This window comes from Strongylocentrotus purpuratus, unplaced genomic scaffold, assembly GCF_000002235.5.
Source record: "Strongylocentrotus purpuratus isolate Spur 01 unplaced genomic scaffold, Spur_5.0 spur5_scaffold_8, whole genome shotgun sequence".
NCBI classification, from domain to species: domain Eukaryota; kingdom Metazoa; phylum Echinodermata; class Echinoidea; order Camarodonta; family Strongylocentrotidae; genus Strongylocentrotus; species Strongylocentrotus purpuratus.
The window spans coordinates 33,314,883-33,332,844 of NW_022145614.1; the positions used below are offsets into that span (position 1 = coordinate 33,314,883).

Consider the following 17,962-nt stretch of genomic DNA (forward strand, 5'->3'; position numbering starts at 1 on the left):
CCGTCTCTTGTGCCGCAGTTCTTTATTTCTTTCAAGAAAAAAATGTCCCAAAGAAGCAGCATTTTAATGGCTATAAAACTTTTAAACTCACAAGAATCCTTTAGAATAACGAATATTGCTCTTATTTGCAATATAATAATGTTTGCCATAAAGTATAGTGTCTCAACATGCAGTAAATGAAAGAGATTAAGTCGATGCACGCCTGCACATAAACCTATTCACTCTTTGATTACTAGAGGCATCAGAGATCGTCTTAAAGCTCACGTAAAGTTTTGGTAGCAAAAATGATATTGGAATGAAACATGTCTTGCCTTTCTCGTTGTGTTAAAAATAAGTCTTTATGTTGCTGTTGTAAACATGTTATAAACTACTCAACTAAACTAAATTCCAGAAGGTATGAAATAAATATGTAAAGTATGCAGACAACATTTTCAAAGTTTATGTTGGACGTCTCGTGGAAACGGGTGGTAATTATGCCAAACCCATCTCAAGTAGAAAATCATCAACCGTAGCTTTCTTGAAAACTGAGAGCTTCTTAGATGTGCACATGACAAGACATAAAGGGCTAGGGGAAGCCAATAGGATGCTACCACACTCATCCATCATCACTTGAAGATCGCATATCACAATCTCTTCTTTGGACATGTCACCTCCTATGTACTTCCTAATCGTGATGAATTCAGCATCTTGAGTATAGGCTATGAATAGATTGCCTTCTTTGTCGACGGTATGACCGATATTTCTACCATGAATATGAACTTTATCCTGGAGGCAAATGTCAGAGGCAATTACTTGTGGACTCTCCGACAGCTTACAACGGAAGCTTCTCACTACTTCTGAATTATCCATCAAGATCTCAATGCAGCGATCACTTGAACCACTACTATGCCCATGAAACTGCATTCGATGTGGCTTGTCACCTTCGTCAGATGAGAGTTTGATGGTGTGTTCAGGTACTCCTTCATTTATAGAATAGCTCTCAACTCGATCTTCATATAACAAAGCAAGCTTATTGCTCGCGTCAGCTGCAATTAAACATGGTTTGTCCTTATCCAGCAAGTCCTTACCCTGTTTGAGAAGACAAGCAGATTTATTCGTAGAGGCAGAGACACGACTGACATCACCATCTTGATCTAGGACTAGGAAGCAATTATTGGAAAGCGGGGCCATATCTTTGACAGCCATTGGACCGACTGGTCTGTAGCGCTGACAAGATTTATCAAATAATTCAATATCACTCTTCATGCTAAATCCCACAGCCATCAATCCATTTGACAACTCAATGATGCTTGAAGGATTGCAATTGACATGAACTGCAAATCTGACCTGCTCCACCATCCAATGTCCAGTGTTTGACATGATTCTCCCAACCATAGGGATTTCTTTTTTTGATTCCTGCTCGAAACGAATGTCTGAAATGAACTCCAATCGGCGTTGCAGTGAACCAAGTGCATTGTTTGGCGCTACTCTTTGTTTCTGTGACTGATACCCATCAATGATTTCTTGGTGCATTTCCATTACAGCGCCAGCACCACCTTCAAGGATGTCTTCAGTGAGGCAGTTTAGATCTGATAATATGGGTGTTGCTTCCTCCTCAGCGTTGCATCGCTTCTGTAGCGCTGTTTTGATGGAGCTCTTCATATCCCACAAATGTTTTTTAAGATGTTTCTCTCTGTCTTCTAGAAGCTTACGCTCTTCTGCAAAGGTACGATCGATAGCTGCTTCGACTGCCATGAATCTAGTGGTCACTTCCTGTTGTTTCAATTCCAATAATTCTTTACGTTCGACTTGCTCTCTTCCTTCATTCTTCCCCCACTCGAGTAAATCTCGGAGATCCTCTTCCATCTGTTTGAGCTTCTCATCAATTGGGAATGTTTGGTGCTGTGTAGGATCACGGTGATGCGTCATACCACATGACCCACAAATTATAATTTTGCATGATTGACAAATGAACTCGGCTCTCTGGCGTATGTCATGCTCTGATTGGCATGTAAGAGTTTTTTTGACCTCAGATCCATTTCTTTTAACCAACTCCACCATTATTTGAGCTAGGTTGTTCTTGGTGAGACCCATAGCCCCATTGTTTGGCAGGGCCGTCTTCTTCCTGCAGAGAGGACATAACACCGATCTGTCACCTTCTGCTAGTCTCTGTAAACACTCGAAACAAAATGTATGGAAGCATGATAAACATCGTGGATCTTCAAACAGATCTTGGCAAATACTGCATTCAATTTCCCTCTCAAATGATGATGGTATAGCTACGGCCATTGCTATTATTGTTGATTCTGAATTCCGTTTAAAAATCCGTTGCTGATGACTTGGCAACCATCTACACACACAGCAGTACAATCTCGACAGCTTACAGACACAGGAAAAGCAGTTAGCACTGACAATGTTATTGCACAATGTACTGAGGGGATTCCCCTGTTCTCTTTTCTGAACGTTGATGGCTTGCGAGATTTGCGGTTAATAAATTATTGCGTTAATTTCTTCATTGATTTTAGAAAAGGTTAATAAATACAACAATTATCACATTTTGATGTAGCCTACATCCAGATGAGGATACAAAATTGTTCACCCCTTCTCTTTCAAACAAACACACAAACAAAAAGATGCAATCGTTGCAAGATACTAGCTACCCATTGATGGTGGATGAGGTTTATGAGCCTCCCTCTTATAGTTGCGGCTGTTCTAGTTATCAACAAGCAGGGATAACCCTTTTTCAATCTTAAATACCCTGTGCATATAAATAGATAAATGATCCTCAAGGGTGATCTGTATACCCCACTAATATGTAGGCTAAACTACATTAAAAAGAGTGGTGCATTATTTTTTTTCTTCTATTTATCCTCTTTCGAGGGACTTTATTTGTTCATATCATAAAATAACAGCTATTTACAACAGTGTTTAAATACAGAATTCATGCAGGTGTAACATATCATACATAGTACAGAACATGAAACTAATGTGACATAATCACTAACTAAAATAATGAAAACATTTTTATAACTTTTGTAACTTCGTTTGTATCGATTTTTTTTGGATTACATTTCATATTGAGATAGGTGCGAATTTCCACCTTTAATTCTTTTATCAAATATACAGCATGTATCCTGTGCTTTTTACTTCCAAAACATGCTCTACTATAGTTTCTATAGATAATAAACTGAGCGAAGTTTAAAATAAGATTGACAAGATTCATTTCTCTTCTCTCTATTTCATGACCTATTAAAAGAATTTCTTCGTTCAAAAAGATTTTAAAATTAAACAAAGTATCAATTAATTTGGATACAATCTTCAAAAAAGCGAAGAGTGGTACATTATACAGCAGAGGCGGCGGAGCGACTTCCAAAGTGGCGGGGGGGGGGGGGGGGGGCACCAACAAAAAAGAGCACCTTCAAAGGGAAATCTCAAGGCGAAAATATACAATTTGTTAGACATTGGTATAATAACCCTATTATTGTGATTACATTATCATGATTTCAATATCTGTTTCTCTTTATACATCATATAAGATATTGCTTAAGCATCATACTTTGCAGTTGGATGTGATGGTCTGAAAATAAATTTGCGAGGGAGCAAAGCGAGCGAGGAAAATTTTCAAGATTTGTGAGGTCGCAGTGCGAAAAATTACATCTTATAAAGAGGAAAAACTCAATCCTGATGGGATTGTTATAACATTCTCATAACGGAAGACTGAAAAGATCTAGATAAGTTACATAATTATAACATCTATAACTACGAGCGAGCATAGCGAGCGAGCTTTGGTGGAAATTGCTTTTAGTCGCTTGAAATTAGGAGCACGTTTAATGATCGGAGAGGAAAAGGGGACACTTATTGGAAGGGTTAAGACACTTATTAGAAAAGTAAAAGGAGCACGTGTCAATTTACAAAGGCTAATTATCAGAGGTGAAAAGGGGGCACTTCTTACACCTAAAAAAGAGGCACGCACCAGGAATGAAAATGGGATTTCATGAGAATGGGAAATGGGCATTTGTCGCCGGAAATGAGGCAACCATCAGATTTTGATAGGGGCATTTATAAGAAGTGAAAAGGGGCATTTATGAAAAAGAGATAGGTTCCCCATTAGAAGGGGAAAAAGGGGCACATATCATTGTTAAAAGGGTAATTATCAGAGGTGAAAAGGGGCACTTATCGCAACTGAAAACGGGTACTGACCATACATGAAAAGAGGCACTAATAATAGAGGAAAAAGGAGCATTTGTTGAAAGAAAAGGGGCTCCGATCAGATTTTAATAGGGGCATTTATCGAAGGTGAAAGGGGGGCAATTATGAAAAGGAAAGGGGGCACTTATAAGAAGGGAAATGAGCTTTTATTAGGAAGGAAAAGTAAAACGAGTATCTCTCAGAGTTGAATAGGGTCATTTACAATAGATGAAAAGGGAAAGTTTCAAATGGGGGCACTTATCAAAAGTAAACTAACTCCCTTCGGCGCTCCATTACACAGCACACCTCCAGTCAACACAAATTCAATATAGTTGATCACTAATTTTTTTTTAAAGCTTTGTTTTGTTCGGTTCTTTTATATTATTTTTACTTTTTATTATTATTATTATTATTATTATTATTATTATTTTTTTTTTTTTTTTAAATTTTATTTATTTATTTATTTATTTTATTTATTTATTTATTTATTTATTTTTATTTATTATTATTATTATTTTTATTTTTTTTTTTTTTTATTTTATTTTTTTTTTTTTTTGGGGGGGGGGGTCCGCCGTCGTATGAAAAAGAGAAATATAGGAAATTTTTTGTGTCACCAGAGTTAGTTCGCCCTCTTCTTCCGCCTTATGGGAGTTGGCCCTAAAATACAGGCATATAAGAAATCAAATTTGCTAATCTCAATCTGTCCTTCGATCAGTTGCAAGCGCGTAGCCAGGATTTCATTTTAGGGGGGCGGTAGTGAGCACGCGAAGCGTGCGAATCAATTACAGAGCGCGCGTGGCGCGCTCCCTATAGGGGGATGGGTGCAGGGAGGGGGGAGCTTTGACGCTTCATTGCATTATTAGAGAAAGAAGACGATTCGTTGGACCGTTCTCGACTCTTAATCCTTATATAAATTCAGTTTCTGTTGACGTTTCATTAGAAAAAGAAGACGATTCGTTGTACCGTCCTCGACTCTTAATCCTTGTTTGGAACAAGTTCCCCATCCTCCGCGCGTAGCGCGGAAGCTCTGACGCTTCATTATATTATTAATGAAAGAAGACGATTCGTTGTACCATTCCCAAACGATTCTTATTCTTAATCCTTGTCTGAATTCAGTTTCCCCCACTCCCGCGCGAAGCGCGGTAGCTTTGACGTTTTATAAATTATTAGAGAAAAGACAATTTGTTGTACCGTTCTCGACTCTTAATCCTTATCTGAATTCAGTTTTTCCCCCCCCCCCTCCCGCGCGAAGCGCGGAAGCTTTGACGTTTTATTAAACTATTAGAGAAAGAAGACAATTCGTTGTACCGTTCTCGACTCTTAATCCTTTGTCTTCCTACGTCCTCTTCCTTTTTTTTTCTCTCTTTTTTTTTGGGGGGGGGGGGGGCGACCGCCCCCACCGCCCCCCCCCCCCCGGCTACGCGCCTGTCAGTATCGGATCGATTCGAGAAAAGCCTGGAATGGTCGCACTTTGCAAGCAAAAACGAGAATAGATAAAAGGGTAGACATACAATGAAGGGTAAAAAGACACTTAGAAAAAATAACGAGCAAAATTTATCATTTTTCAAAAGGATGTACTTATCACATTAAAAATGAGCACTCACCATAAATCGTGATCACTTAAAAGGAGGAAAAGGCAGGAATGAAAAATTGTGGCACTGAGTACAATTGGCATTCATCAGAGGGAAAAAGGGAACTCATAAAGAGGGGAAAGGGAAAATTAAAATTAATAAGGGCACAAGAATACAAGTCGGAAGGCCGCATTTATTAAGGTCAGTTTTTTATATTTTATCACACTTAAAAAGAGACACTTATCAGAAATAAAAAGGAGGATATATAAGCCTGGCACGTACGAGGAAAAGCTACCAGGGGCACTTATCACAATTGGATAGGGGCATTCAGAAAAAAACAAAGGGGTACTTATCAGAGGTGAAAAGGGGCTCTCATAGGAAGGGAAAATTTTTATTTCACATATCTTTCAAGCATACCTTTAACTACAATTTTGTGTAGTTTCATTGTTATAGGCATGTGGAAAATATGTTAAATTATTAATTAGAATATTGTCTTTTCAGCCATGTGTGACATGGCCCGCTGATCGCCCATTGATTCTGCGTGGTGAAAATGCACTTCAATGTATAAAACTCTCCTACAAAAATGCAATATCCTTATATGTTTCACTCATGGAATCAATTTGTTATTTACACTCAAGGGAGCTACATCTGTACTGGGGTCACCAAACTTTCTTTTTCTCTGAAATTCAGTCCCTGTGGAATGTTATGGCCTGTTTAATTGAATGGTTTCTCGGAAAATCGTCATAAATCCTCAAATCTGACATTTTTTTAAAAGAAACTGTACTGTGATGTAGCTGAAAGTCTGCAAATTCTTATCATTTGTTCGGTTTTTCTGAATAATTTGTGAAACATATGAGGAAATAGCTGTAACAGTGATCCAAGTATTTTCCATCGCCATATTTTATTGGCATTGCAAAAATATTAGGAATTTAATGTTAATACTTGGTGTAAATATGATCTATAAATATATGATTTTAAAAAATACCAACAAAATGAACAGTTTGACTTTCCTATATACATAATTAGCTGAAATGACCTAATTGGCATTGATGATATATTCATAATTTAAAAAAAATAAAAATAAAAAAATATTTCCATACCTGTCTGATATACATAGGTTTCATAGATGTATCACGTTCGGTTTTGATTTGATTACATATGCGCATAGTAATTAGACGGACTTAGTTATTTTCACAACTTTTTCATATCTGCAGATTCGCAAAAATGGCGAAAATGACTTATTTTGTTTGCTTCTGTTTTTTGTATTTTTTACCACAAAGATGATATTTTAGTGTCTGATAATTTAATTTATTATTTGTGTCCAAGAAAGTGTCGAAATAAGTTGTCAACTTTGTCGAATTTTGCCATTTTTGCCAATTTGACCATTTTTGGCAGGTTTTTCGGTAATTTTGTGATATAAACAAAATGGTTTAAAATCACAACGCATTGACCGATTTCAATTCTGTTTTTCCATTTTTTGAAGCTTTCATAAAGCTTGATCATTTGCAATCATCAAATAACAAGTGTTTGTTGTACTTATTTTTGGTGTGCGCTATACCTAATATTAGAAAGGGTAAAGGTATACTACTCATAGACCTCGCGCCGGTGCGTGCTCGTGTGCCCGGTGCATGGGCCCAGTGGCCGCGCATCACGGTAGCCGTGACCGCTTCGGTACGGTGGTACTGTATGGTGGGTGGATTCCGTACCCGTACCCGGGTCGTTTATACGTACCGTCCGCGCAGCTACAGCATGTAATCTGTACATGTGGGACTAGACGCGTGATAGATCTGCGGGAGAGTTGGCTGTAGTCTGAGAATATTTCCTAAGCTTGTGAATTGAATCAGAAACAATGAGTTCCTTTACAGAAAAAGCACTTGTAGACAAGTTAGTCACGCTAACAAATACACAACAGAGCATTCAGACGATGTCTTTGTGGCTGATCCATCATCGAAAGCATGCCAAGAAAATAGTGACCGTCTGGTACACATTGTTAGTGAAAGGTAAGCCGTGTGATTGGGCAGAGATCCTGTCTGGTTTGGAGTACTGAGCTGAACCGCCGTATACCGTAGATCTATACGGTATTATGTCTTGTGTTTTAGACATGTTCAATGTGGCGCTTGTTCAGAAACCTATCCAATATTTGACCTGTAACTCCGGCGTGGAGATACCCTACTAAAACATACCCACAATGAAGTAAATATTCATTAAATGTCCAAATAAAGATCATGAGTGAAAAGTTGTTAGACTATGTTTATTAGAATCTAGCTGTTTCGTGTCAATTTTTTTGTTATGTTTGGAGCATTTTTCGGTTAAATGTTGATATTAGATCTAGTATGCACTTTTTCACAGGTTTCATGGCAAACTGCTGTACAATACAAGTCCATACCAAGAACTAGATAGTTTATTCCTCAGCACTAGAATCTAGATCCTGACTTATGGATCCTGCTGAGTATCGTCATATCTAGAAGAAGTAGAAGATACCGATGGTGGGTTGCGGACGGTCGCACGCCTGTGTGAAGTTATCTACTGTATACCGTGTTGAGGATCTGAGACATTACGGTACATAACTTCACACAGCTCACAGGCGGGCGCCCGCCCGCAACTTACCATCGGTATGGACTTCTTGTATTGTGCAGCGGTTTGCTTAGAAAGGTACATTTTTACCATGGTAAAGATGTCATTTTTTGCTTGCTCATTCGCTTTGCTTTCACACAAAATTTTGAAAATAATGTGCCCTAGGCCTAACTGATATTTCTTTCTAAAAAAAAGAAATCAAAATCAAAATTCATACAAAGGGTTACATTATTGTTATTATCAAATCCATACTATAATATCCATTTGATGCGTTAACCATTGAATTATGTTACATAAGTGCTGTATCCAAGATGGATGTAAAGAGGTAAATCTACATGAAATTATTCCTGTGAGAGTTATATTTTATATGCTGGTGAAAACTAATACACATAACCAGTATGCACACCAAACTGGACTCATATACTGATATTCCTATTATATATGGTTAAGTATGATTTTAAAATGTACTAAGAAAATATATACATTGCTTGATCTAGCATTACATTTAATTCAACTGTTTAACATTTCAAAAGGAACTTATGAATTAATGTGTTTCTTTGATTTTGTTTGTACAGCAAAACCTTCTCGGAAACTAGGATTCATCTATCTTGCCAATGATGTGGTGCAGAACAGTAAGAAAAAAGGGCCTGAATTCAACAAGGAGTATGCAGGTGTTATGCCGACAGCTTTTGGACATGTGTATGAGTAAGGTTTGATTCATCATCTTTGTATATATATATCTATCCTGCATTTAAAGTCATGAATCTCTACAATGTTCATGTATGTTATTTTATTGTTAGGTCCTCCTTGTTCGATAATGCATATTTTTTCTCGTCTTGCTAACTCTTTGCTTTTCTTCAATATTTTACAATAGTGTCTAGCAACCACCTTAGGTATTTGCTAGAGATGCAAATTTGACATTGATTTAGATGCTTAGCAGCACAAAAATGTTTGACATCATGATTTGTTATGAAATGTTCATTTTAGTGCACACAATTGCATTGTATTGGTAGGCATGGCCTTAAGGGCAATCACTATGTAATTCTATTACCAATTCGTTTAAAGAACAAAAGGGTATTTGCATAAATAACTACTAGTATGTTACCAAGACTACTTTAAGAAACATAGTCCATCAAGTCAGAAATAATTCACTATGTTCATGTATCTGCATTTATGACATGAGTATTAAAGACTCTAACATTTTGTGGATGTAGTTAATCATGATACTGATGTTGTGACACAATGACTGAATCTCTTTCTTGCTCCTTTAATCTCACCCTCTCAGTACCACTACTGACGGAAAGACTTACGCAGCTCTACAGAAGGTTCTCAAGGTCTGGCAAGACAGAAATGTCTTTGAAAAAGATGTCCTCAAGAAAATTGAGCTATCAAATGATGGTATGTAGGATTTAAAAAAAATTCCTATGCCACTGAAGGTGGTTCTGGAGGCATTATTGTTTCTGGTTGTGTGTTCCAACTTTTGTTGCTGCAATAACTTTAGAACCATTGAACGGATTTCCACCAAACTCCAGCATGAACTTGAAATATGTTTGAGCATTGTAAAGTGCATGTATTACCCTGATATCCATTTGATGTTGACACGTGTCATTGAGTGTCTAAGATTATGGAAAGTATATTCCATGTCAAATTAGTTATTTATTCATGCATTATACAACCTTTACTGAGAGGCCCTGTACTCGTACTGTTCTCCAGTACAGACTTGCACATGTCTCTTTTTTTGGTGCTTTTTTTTGTGAGAAAAGGAAAGTTTATTCTTGTGGGTTCTGTTGCAAGATAGGAAATGTTCTATTTTACTGGTTCTATGTTTGTAAAGTGTATAAATGGTGCAATAAAGTGTGACTTTTTGATGTAGATTTATTGAAAGATTTTGTTAAAACTGTCCAGCAATTCTAACCATTTTGATTAGTTGAATTGAGTTTTAGTGACCCATTAAAAAAAAGAATCTTTTAGAAGCTTTTAAAATGCCTCAATAAGAATTAAAGAGCTTTCTTTCCAAATCCCAATAGAGTATGTTTATATAGTACATTTATGTACACAATATTATTATTGTTTTGTTGATGTTATTGACTGTAGAAGGTGAAGACATACCAGAGCCAGACATTGCTGAGCCTGAGGATGAAGCTGTCTCCCCTCCACAACAAGATGAAGTGAAGGAAAGTAAAAGAGAGCAGCAGGAAGAAGAGGAGTCTACTCCAGCCACTAAGAAACCAAAGCTAGAGGATCTTCAACGTATTCTCGATGAAGAAGAAGAGGAGTTACAGCAGATAGAAGATATGCCTGATGTAAGAAATTGTGCAGGGAGGGATTTTCAGTTAAGAAAACATATTAAATGTATAGACCAGTTTTGGAAACGCCGCCCTCTCAAAAAATAAGATGAAAGCTGTTATTACCAATCATGTGAAAGAATACATGTATGTTTTTACTAATCTGTGATTGAACAAATTTTGCCGGGAAACCACCTACTAATTGATATATTTGGTAAGATATCGCGTCGTCCCATATACATCTTTCTGTGTACAGTGCTTGCAACTTTACCAAGACTGGGCCAAATTTCTTATCATTTTGATGGTTCCAGAACCGTGCAGTACGCACCAATACTTATATGCTAGATGATCAACCTTTTCTGATCAATTCCACAACGTTTCTTTCACAATGCAATCGCATGACCAGAACTGGTCTATATCTTTAACTTTTCCCTTATTTAAATATTAAAAGATCTTTATAAAGCTTATCTGAATAAAAAAATATCATTTAACAAAATCATGAGAGCTATTTTTAATGCCCACATTCCTAAATAATTTGTCTTTCCTTATATTCTATTATTCCCTAAATGTCGTACATCTCATGATATATGTGATGTTCTAATTAACTGCAAACTTAATAATGATAATGATAATAGAGAATATTTATTAAGCGCATAATAAATTGAAAATTTCTCTATGCGCTTGACACGTGTTGTATTAACAGCCTGATGAACTGGCCCAAGTCTTGAGAGATCTGGAACATTCTGCATCCAGTGATGCATCAGTCAGAGAGAGAATAGCCAAGCTACCACCAGAAGTACAAGACATTAGTATGCTGGAGAAAATAAAAGGTAAGATGTAATATGTAAAGAGAGAGAGAGAGAGAGAGAGAGTAGCCAAGCTATTAAGAGGAGTACAAGATATTAGTGTCACGGGGTGGGTCGGATGTGATACCTGGGGTGGACTGTGTTAGGGAGCAGAATGAACTCAGATCAAAGCTTAGTGACATCTGATCTTTGCTTCATGTTTATGAACAGAAAAACCCTGCAATCACAGAAAAATATACTAAATATACTCAAATGATAAGTAACATCATTCCAATGTATCACATCATTAAACAAGTAATAAATGCTAAATGACACATGTTTCATTAAACCTCTCTAATGCCTCAGTCACACTTTTGCCTATTTGGCTTGCGTATTGCTACATATTTATGGCAAGCCGTTTTAACATACATTATTCCTATTTCTTCATATCGTCACTGTTTTCACAAAGTGAGGGTAGTGAATGAAAATTGCATACACTTTGCGTTACGATTTTCCTCACTACCGTCACTTCGTGAAAACGGACGATATCAAGAGTTGAATTCTCGATATCAAAAAATGAATTCTTACTATTTAAAAAAAAAAATGAATTTTTGATATCAAGAAGTTGGATTCTTGATATCAAGAATTACCATTGCTATTCAGCAGAAAATCATTTCTTGAAATCAAGAAATAGGAATAAATGTTATAACGGCTTGCCATAATTATGCAGCAATATGCAAGTCCAATACGCAAAGGTGTGACTGAGGCATAAAAACAAACCAACAAGTCATTGAGCTTATCCCTTTCTAATCCAATCGTCCAGGCGATAAATGTCAAACTTTCTCTTGATTGATTGCCACATTCTGTAAACAACTACAGTCTTCAGTGAATTTGATTTCTAAATGAAACATTTATACAACACAGTTTACATCTTTCAACCAATTGTCCAAAGTATAATTTAGAAATACAGTAATTAATGCCTACCCCTAGTCCATATGATTAGGCTACTGGTGGTAGTAACCACCAGCACACCTAGAACCTGCAGGAAATCGGGGGGGGGGGGGGGCGTTTCACAAAGCCTTTTTCAATGACAAATAACATAAATCAGTGACAAATCTGCTGATAACTAATCAGAAGCAAGGATTTCAGTAGCTTATAACACAAATTGTCATTTGTCACTGATGACAAGTTTTGTCAGGGTATCTTGTCTCGATGCCACGTGATGATGCATTACACAGGTCAAGCTAAAGAAATACAGAACCAAACAGTCATAACTACAAGACCAAAATTAATTTATCGGTTTGGGTCATCTGAAAAACAAAGCAAAATTACATAATTTCTGCACTTAGCAAGTTATTACTTCTTATAAACATGTCATAAACATGAAATAAATTAATAATTAAATCTTACTGTCCACACCTCTGTCTTTGTGTAAATGAAATCAAGTAATCAAATCATGTGCATCGACTCATAAATTCCTATTAAGGACCTCTGAGGTTCTGAGTTCATTGAAATGTAAAGGTTTTGTTATTGAATTAAAAAGTCTTTCCAATTAAAGCTTGGTGCATGATACATGTACAACTCCGCCTGGTACGTCACATTTTCAAGAAAATGGCTGCGCCCATGTCATGATAAAAGGCATTACATAATGCCAAGAAATCTTCATTTATATATCTCTTGTGTGCGTTTGTAAGATCAAATTAACATGGTCTTTTACTATTTTAAGAAAAAAATAATTAACCCACTTCGCTTTTGATAAAGAATGTCAAATAAATACAGCGATATCCATGGTGTCAGACTGTAGACTGTATTCTGTAAAGATGTCGTGGTCGAGTGTTCTGAACACTTTGATCCTTCAGCAAGTCATTTTATTAATATTGCTTCTCTCCACGCGGGTGTTAAATTGGTACCAAAAGTCATTGTCGTTGGTTTAGCATTATGAACGTTTGTAAATAGATGCCTGCTGGAATGCTCCCCAGGAAGTGGGGAAGGTGCATACATTGTATGCGGACAAGCCTGAATTTGATGAAAGGGGTAATAATATATCTGTAAAGTACTTAGAGACATTGTAGATGTACTTGGCAATTTATAATTCAGAATATTATTATAAATATTACTTATTACTATCATGTATTGTACAGATAAAGAAGATGCAGAGCACCTATCATCTGTAGTGAATGAAGCAGTATTGATGTTATCAGATTACAACAGTAGACTATCATCTGAGATGAATCAACGTGAATCATTAATGAAGATGCTCTCATCCTATAAGATTGGACAACAGCATCATCTCAGGACTTCTGTCAAGAAACTTGAGGTAACTCATCCCATCTCATTTGAAAAAGTTTAGGGCCTCATGTACAAAGTGCTTATACTTGAAGAAAAAAATAAAGAACTCAAATCAATTACTCATACATGTAGCTACTCATTCATTGCTCAAACGGCAAGAGAGAGTGTGCTTACATGTATTACTATTTGTTTGTGAGAGCTGCTATGATATATGTCAACAAGAAGTAATTGGATCCTTCCAACAATGCTAAGAACTGCTTTTTATCGTATGGGGGAGGGAAGGGCAGTTTTTATTGAACAATGGTATCTTTAATGCATCCAAATGAGGATCACAGATGGTCTTTGGCAACATTTATGGTCATGGGATTCAGTTACCTGTGGATGAGCCACATTCTGGTCATTTCCTTGTTATTTCATATAGTATACAAGGATACAAGCTGTAAATTACATTTAACCTTTAGTTATCGTTTTCTCTTCTTTAAAAGAACAAAATAGATGATCGACATTTGTCGATAAATTAAACAAAAAATAAAAAACAAGGAATAAAAACAAAATAACGGTAACATGACACTCCTGGTGTTAGTTTTCACTTTAAATGTGGTATTTGGCTTTTAAAACACATTACAATTACAATTAGAGAATGTAGGATTATACTTGTAGATCTTTGAAATGAATCATACTCCTTTATCTCTTAAAGTGTCTCTGTTGATATTAGTGTGATCTCTTTGATGTGATCTTTCAGGAATACAAAGATCGTCTAGAACGAGTAACGATGGTGAGAAAGGAACTGAAATCTCACATCCAGAATCTACCGGACCTATCCCTGTTACCAGATGTGACAGGAGGACTAGCTCCATTACCTTCAGCTGGGGATCTCTTCTCAATTGATATGTGAACACTGTTAGCCATGGTGTTGTGGTCCAGTGAACCACAAGGTATAGGGGACGTATGCATGGCGCAGCACTAATGACCTTTGGCAAGACATTCTTCTACATTTGCCACACTCGACCCAGGTGAGGTTAATATGTACCTGGTAGGAATTAATTCCTACTAATGCTAGAGCGACATATTGGCAGCCATGCTAAAGCCGGGGTAATAATTGTGGAGTGCCAGGAGTGACAGACATGAAGAACCCAATATTGTTATTATCGGTATGGTGAGATAAGCTGAAATGACTGAGAAGGACTTGCATTGATGAGGGAGCAGCAAGGAGAAAGTTAAACGCTATCAAGCTAAACGGAGCAAGGTGGCCAAAGGGGGACCATATGGCGACCGTGCAGTCAGACTGATATTACTGCTTCACCCCTGGAGTATATAAAACGCAAGGCTCCTGTATGCCCGACGTACAATCACCGTTGAACCGCTCTACAGCATGGCTAGGGCGTGTCTAATCACTACGAAGAACCTAGAAATGTTATAAACAGTTATAACTCCGCGTTATAATCACACGGCAACCCGTATGGCCTGTAAAGATAGGGATACGCCCTAGGGTGACCCTGAGGCCGCTGCAGATTCTCTGCGGCCGCTGCAAGTATCTCTCGTTTTGAGGGGGGGAGGCGTACGGCTGCCGTATCCTAGCCGTAGAGCAAATGTGACCTAGGCATAAAGAAGTGGTTGTCTTACAAAACTCAGAACCTTTCTAGAATATAACATCTTATATACATTTGTGAATACATCATTATGAGGTGTCTTAGTCGAGAGGTTTAAACGCTTAACTGAAAATGCAAAGGTTGTGGGTTTGAGGGACTAGTGTCCCATGGCTAGACAATTATCTGCATATGCCACTTTCCACCCAGGTGTTCAATGGGTTTCTGGTAGGTTGCGACCATTAAAGTGTACCAATCACCTACAAAATAATTTAAGACCAGCTAGAATGCATAAAATCACCCTTAAAAAAACTTTATTTGGCTTTCTATGGGCTAACAGATGAGGCGTATGAAGAAAATAAAGAATAACAAAAGACTATGCACACAAAATGGAAGTCAGTCTCAAGTTCTGTGCAGGACTCATTTCATGCGAGTGCGTTGAGTAGTTTACTCACAAGTTGCTTTTATGTAAATTGGGAGTGTTTTAAAGCCTGGAAAATGTCTTTACAGAAGTCATATTTTAAGCTCATATTTTGACTATAGTATTATGTGCGGATTGGCAATTGAATCCAATGACCAGGTTGAAAAAAGGAAGTATTATGCACTTTACAAATGTAAATACTGTTATTATTTTTATTATTATTATTTTTTTAATACTTTTTTTATTACTATTATTATTATTACTATAATTATTATAATTTGTTGTTATAATTATCAGTATTACCATTATTATTATTATTATTATTATTATTATTATTATTATTATTATTATTATTATTATTATTATTATTATTATTATTGTTAGTATAAATTTAGTAAAAAGCATTCTAGATTATGAGCGAAAATACTGAGTGCATTTAAGATACCAGGGACCCATTTTTCTTAAAGTGTTAATATGCAATAGAGATTCTCTGTGTTAGACTCCACATCTATTAAAGAGTGTCAATACATACAGCTTCATATCTTTTGTACTGAGTAGATTTTTAAATATATTTGTGTCTTTATTTTGCTTATTTTGATCAACTTTGCAAAAAAAATAGCTAAATATGGGTCATTTTAAGGTACTATGTGAAATTATGAGAAATAGAAATGTTTGTGTTGAGGAGAGTAGCAAGGAGCCTTGTGACTGTCCTCTTACATCGTGATAAATCTATCCTGTTTCTGATATCAACCTGAATATTTGCAGCATTACTTTGTGAGATGTTGGTTAGGTTTCTTTACTCTCTATAATCTTCACAGGGTCTTGTGATTCAGGCCCTATATTCTGTTATTCATTCATTCCATTTGGGGAAAGCAGCAGCTACCGTATATCAAACAAGGATCCACGACCTGTGTATCGGTAAAGATCGTTTGAGCCTCTTACAATATTTTAGAGTACTTGCAATATTCTCTTGATCCATGTCAGATTGATATCATGTTATTCCTTTAAGTACCTTTAAGCTCAACTCTTTTTTTTCTTTTCTTATTTTAAGCGGGACTGCACTACTTGCGCCCTCTATATAGCCAACAATGCCTAAGCGGTACGTTTTGGTCCCCCATGATCCCCTTTTTCTTATGTTAGTTGAGAGCTGATTTGATCAGATATCCACCTGTCAATGCCCACGCAGGGAGGTCTAGTCCCTCCTGGCCAAACTAGTGCAGATAGGGTAGAAACAGAATGTAGGTCAACATGAGGTCTCAACATTCACTTGATTTACTTGATGCTCTGGAGAGAGATTAGCCAGTCTGCTCTATAGTAAACCTTTCTACTGACATTGATCATTGTAAAACTGAATTCAGTAGTTCGCCAACTTCACCATAAAATTGAGAATCTCATGTTTTAGGAAGTGTAATTATTAGCAGAAACTGATGAATGTGTGCCTCTGCTTTATGCTCAATAAAATGGACACAAACATGTTCTTGAGAATATCAACTCGCCTTGAGGTCCTCTTTTTTAATAGTGAATTTACCATGTGTGTGCATGACAAGCAATATATTTAGTAGGAGTGTTAATAGGAGTAGGAGCAGTATTAGAATGGTTCCGCACGCAACGGTGAAACCCTGAATATTGGCATAAACTTGTTCGTGAGAGAGGGATTCTAGAATATACCTAAGAATATTATTGTACCTCCATTTGTATCTTTCACGAAATTCGTTTACATAAAAAGTGACAACTGAAATACAACTTTTTTTTATTTAAAGCAATTTTGTTTTATTTCTCCAAATGTGTAAAACAAACAATGACATACAATTTAATAAAATACACGTTTTCAATATTGATTGCTTATATATAAACATAATTGAACAAACTTGTTTGCAGTATATATATAACTTAGCATCAAAGTAAACGTATATGTACCTAAACATAATATATATGTCAATTGTACATGTTATTCACTTATATATATATACAAAAAAAAAACACAATGTCTGCTCCTCCCTGCCCCCCTCCCTCACACAAACACCCCACTCACCCGCACACATATTCACACACCCACCCCCCCCACACACACTACTCACTCAGTGGATGTCTGCTAACATTCTCAACTTGAGAAAAATATACTAAATAAGTAAGTTAACCAGGCTGCAAAATAGAGTTACACTTTTAACAAGCTCACGGTGGAGAAGAAAACAAATCTTAATTAATATTAAGCTGCTTCCACTTTAAGAAATGTGATCCCAGCTTTCCCATTCTAATGGCTATTTTCTTTTCCTCATCCCTATAC

General features: G+C 36.6%; 2 protein-coding genes across 2 annotated transcripts; one reads left to right on the forward strand and one right to left on the reverse strand.

Moving 5' to 3' along the window:
- Positions 1 to 343: 343 nt before the first annotated feature.
- On the reverse strand, positions 344 to 2,034 carry LOC115920149. Its single transcript, XM_030975105.1, has one exon. It carries the CDS (start codon positions 1,906 to 1,908, stop codon positions 472 to 474), a length of 1,437 nt encoding a protein of 478 aa, XP_030830965.1. The 5' UTR covers positions 1,909 to 2,034; the 3' UTR covers positions 344 to 471.
- Positions 2,035 to 7,489: 5,455 nt separating this feature from the next.
- LOC575939 (regulation of nuclear pre-mRNA domain-containing protein 1B) lies at positions 7,490 to 15,560 on the forward strand. Its single transcript, XM_774837.5, has 7 exons — positions 7,490 to 7,738; positions 8,888 to 9,017; positions 9,598 to 9,710; positions 10,407 to 10,615; positions 11,301 to 11,427; positions 13,524 to 13,699; positions 14,414 to 15,560. The coding sequence occupies exons 1-7, from the start codon at positions 7,588 to 7,590 to the stop codon at positions 14,564 to 14,566; spliced, it is 1,059 nt and encodes a 352-aa protein (XP_779930.1). The 5' UTR covers positions 7,490 to 7,587; the 3' UTR covers positions 14,567 to 15,560.
- The last annotated feature ends 2,402 nt before the right edge of the window (positions 15,561 to 17,962 follow it).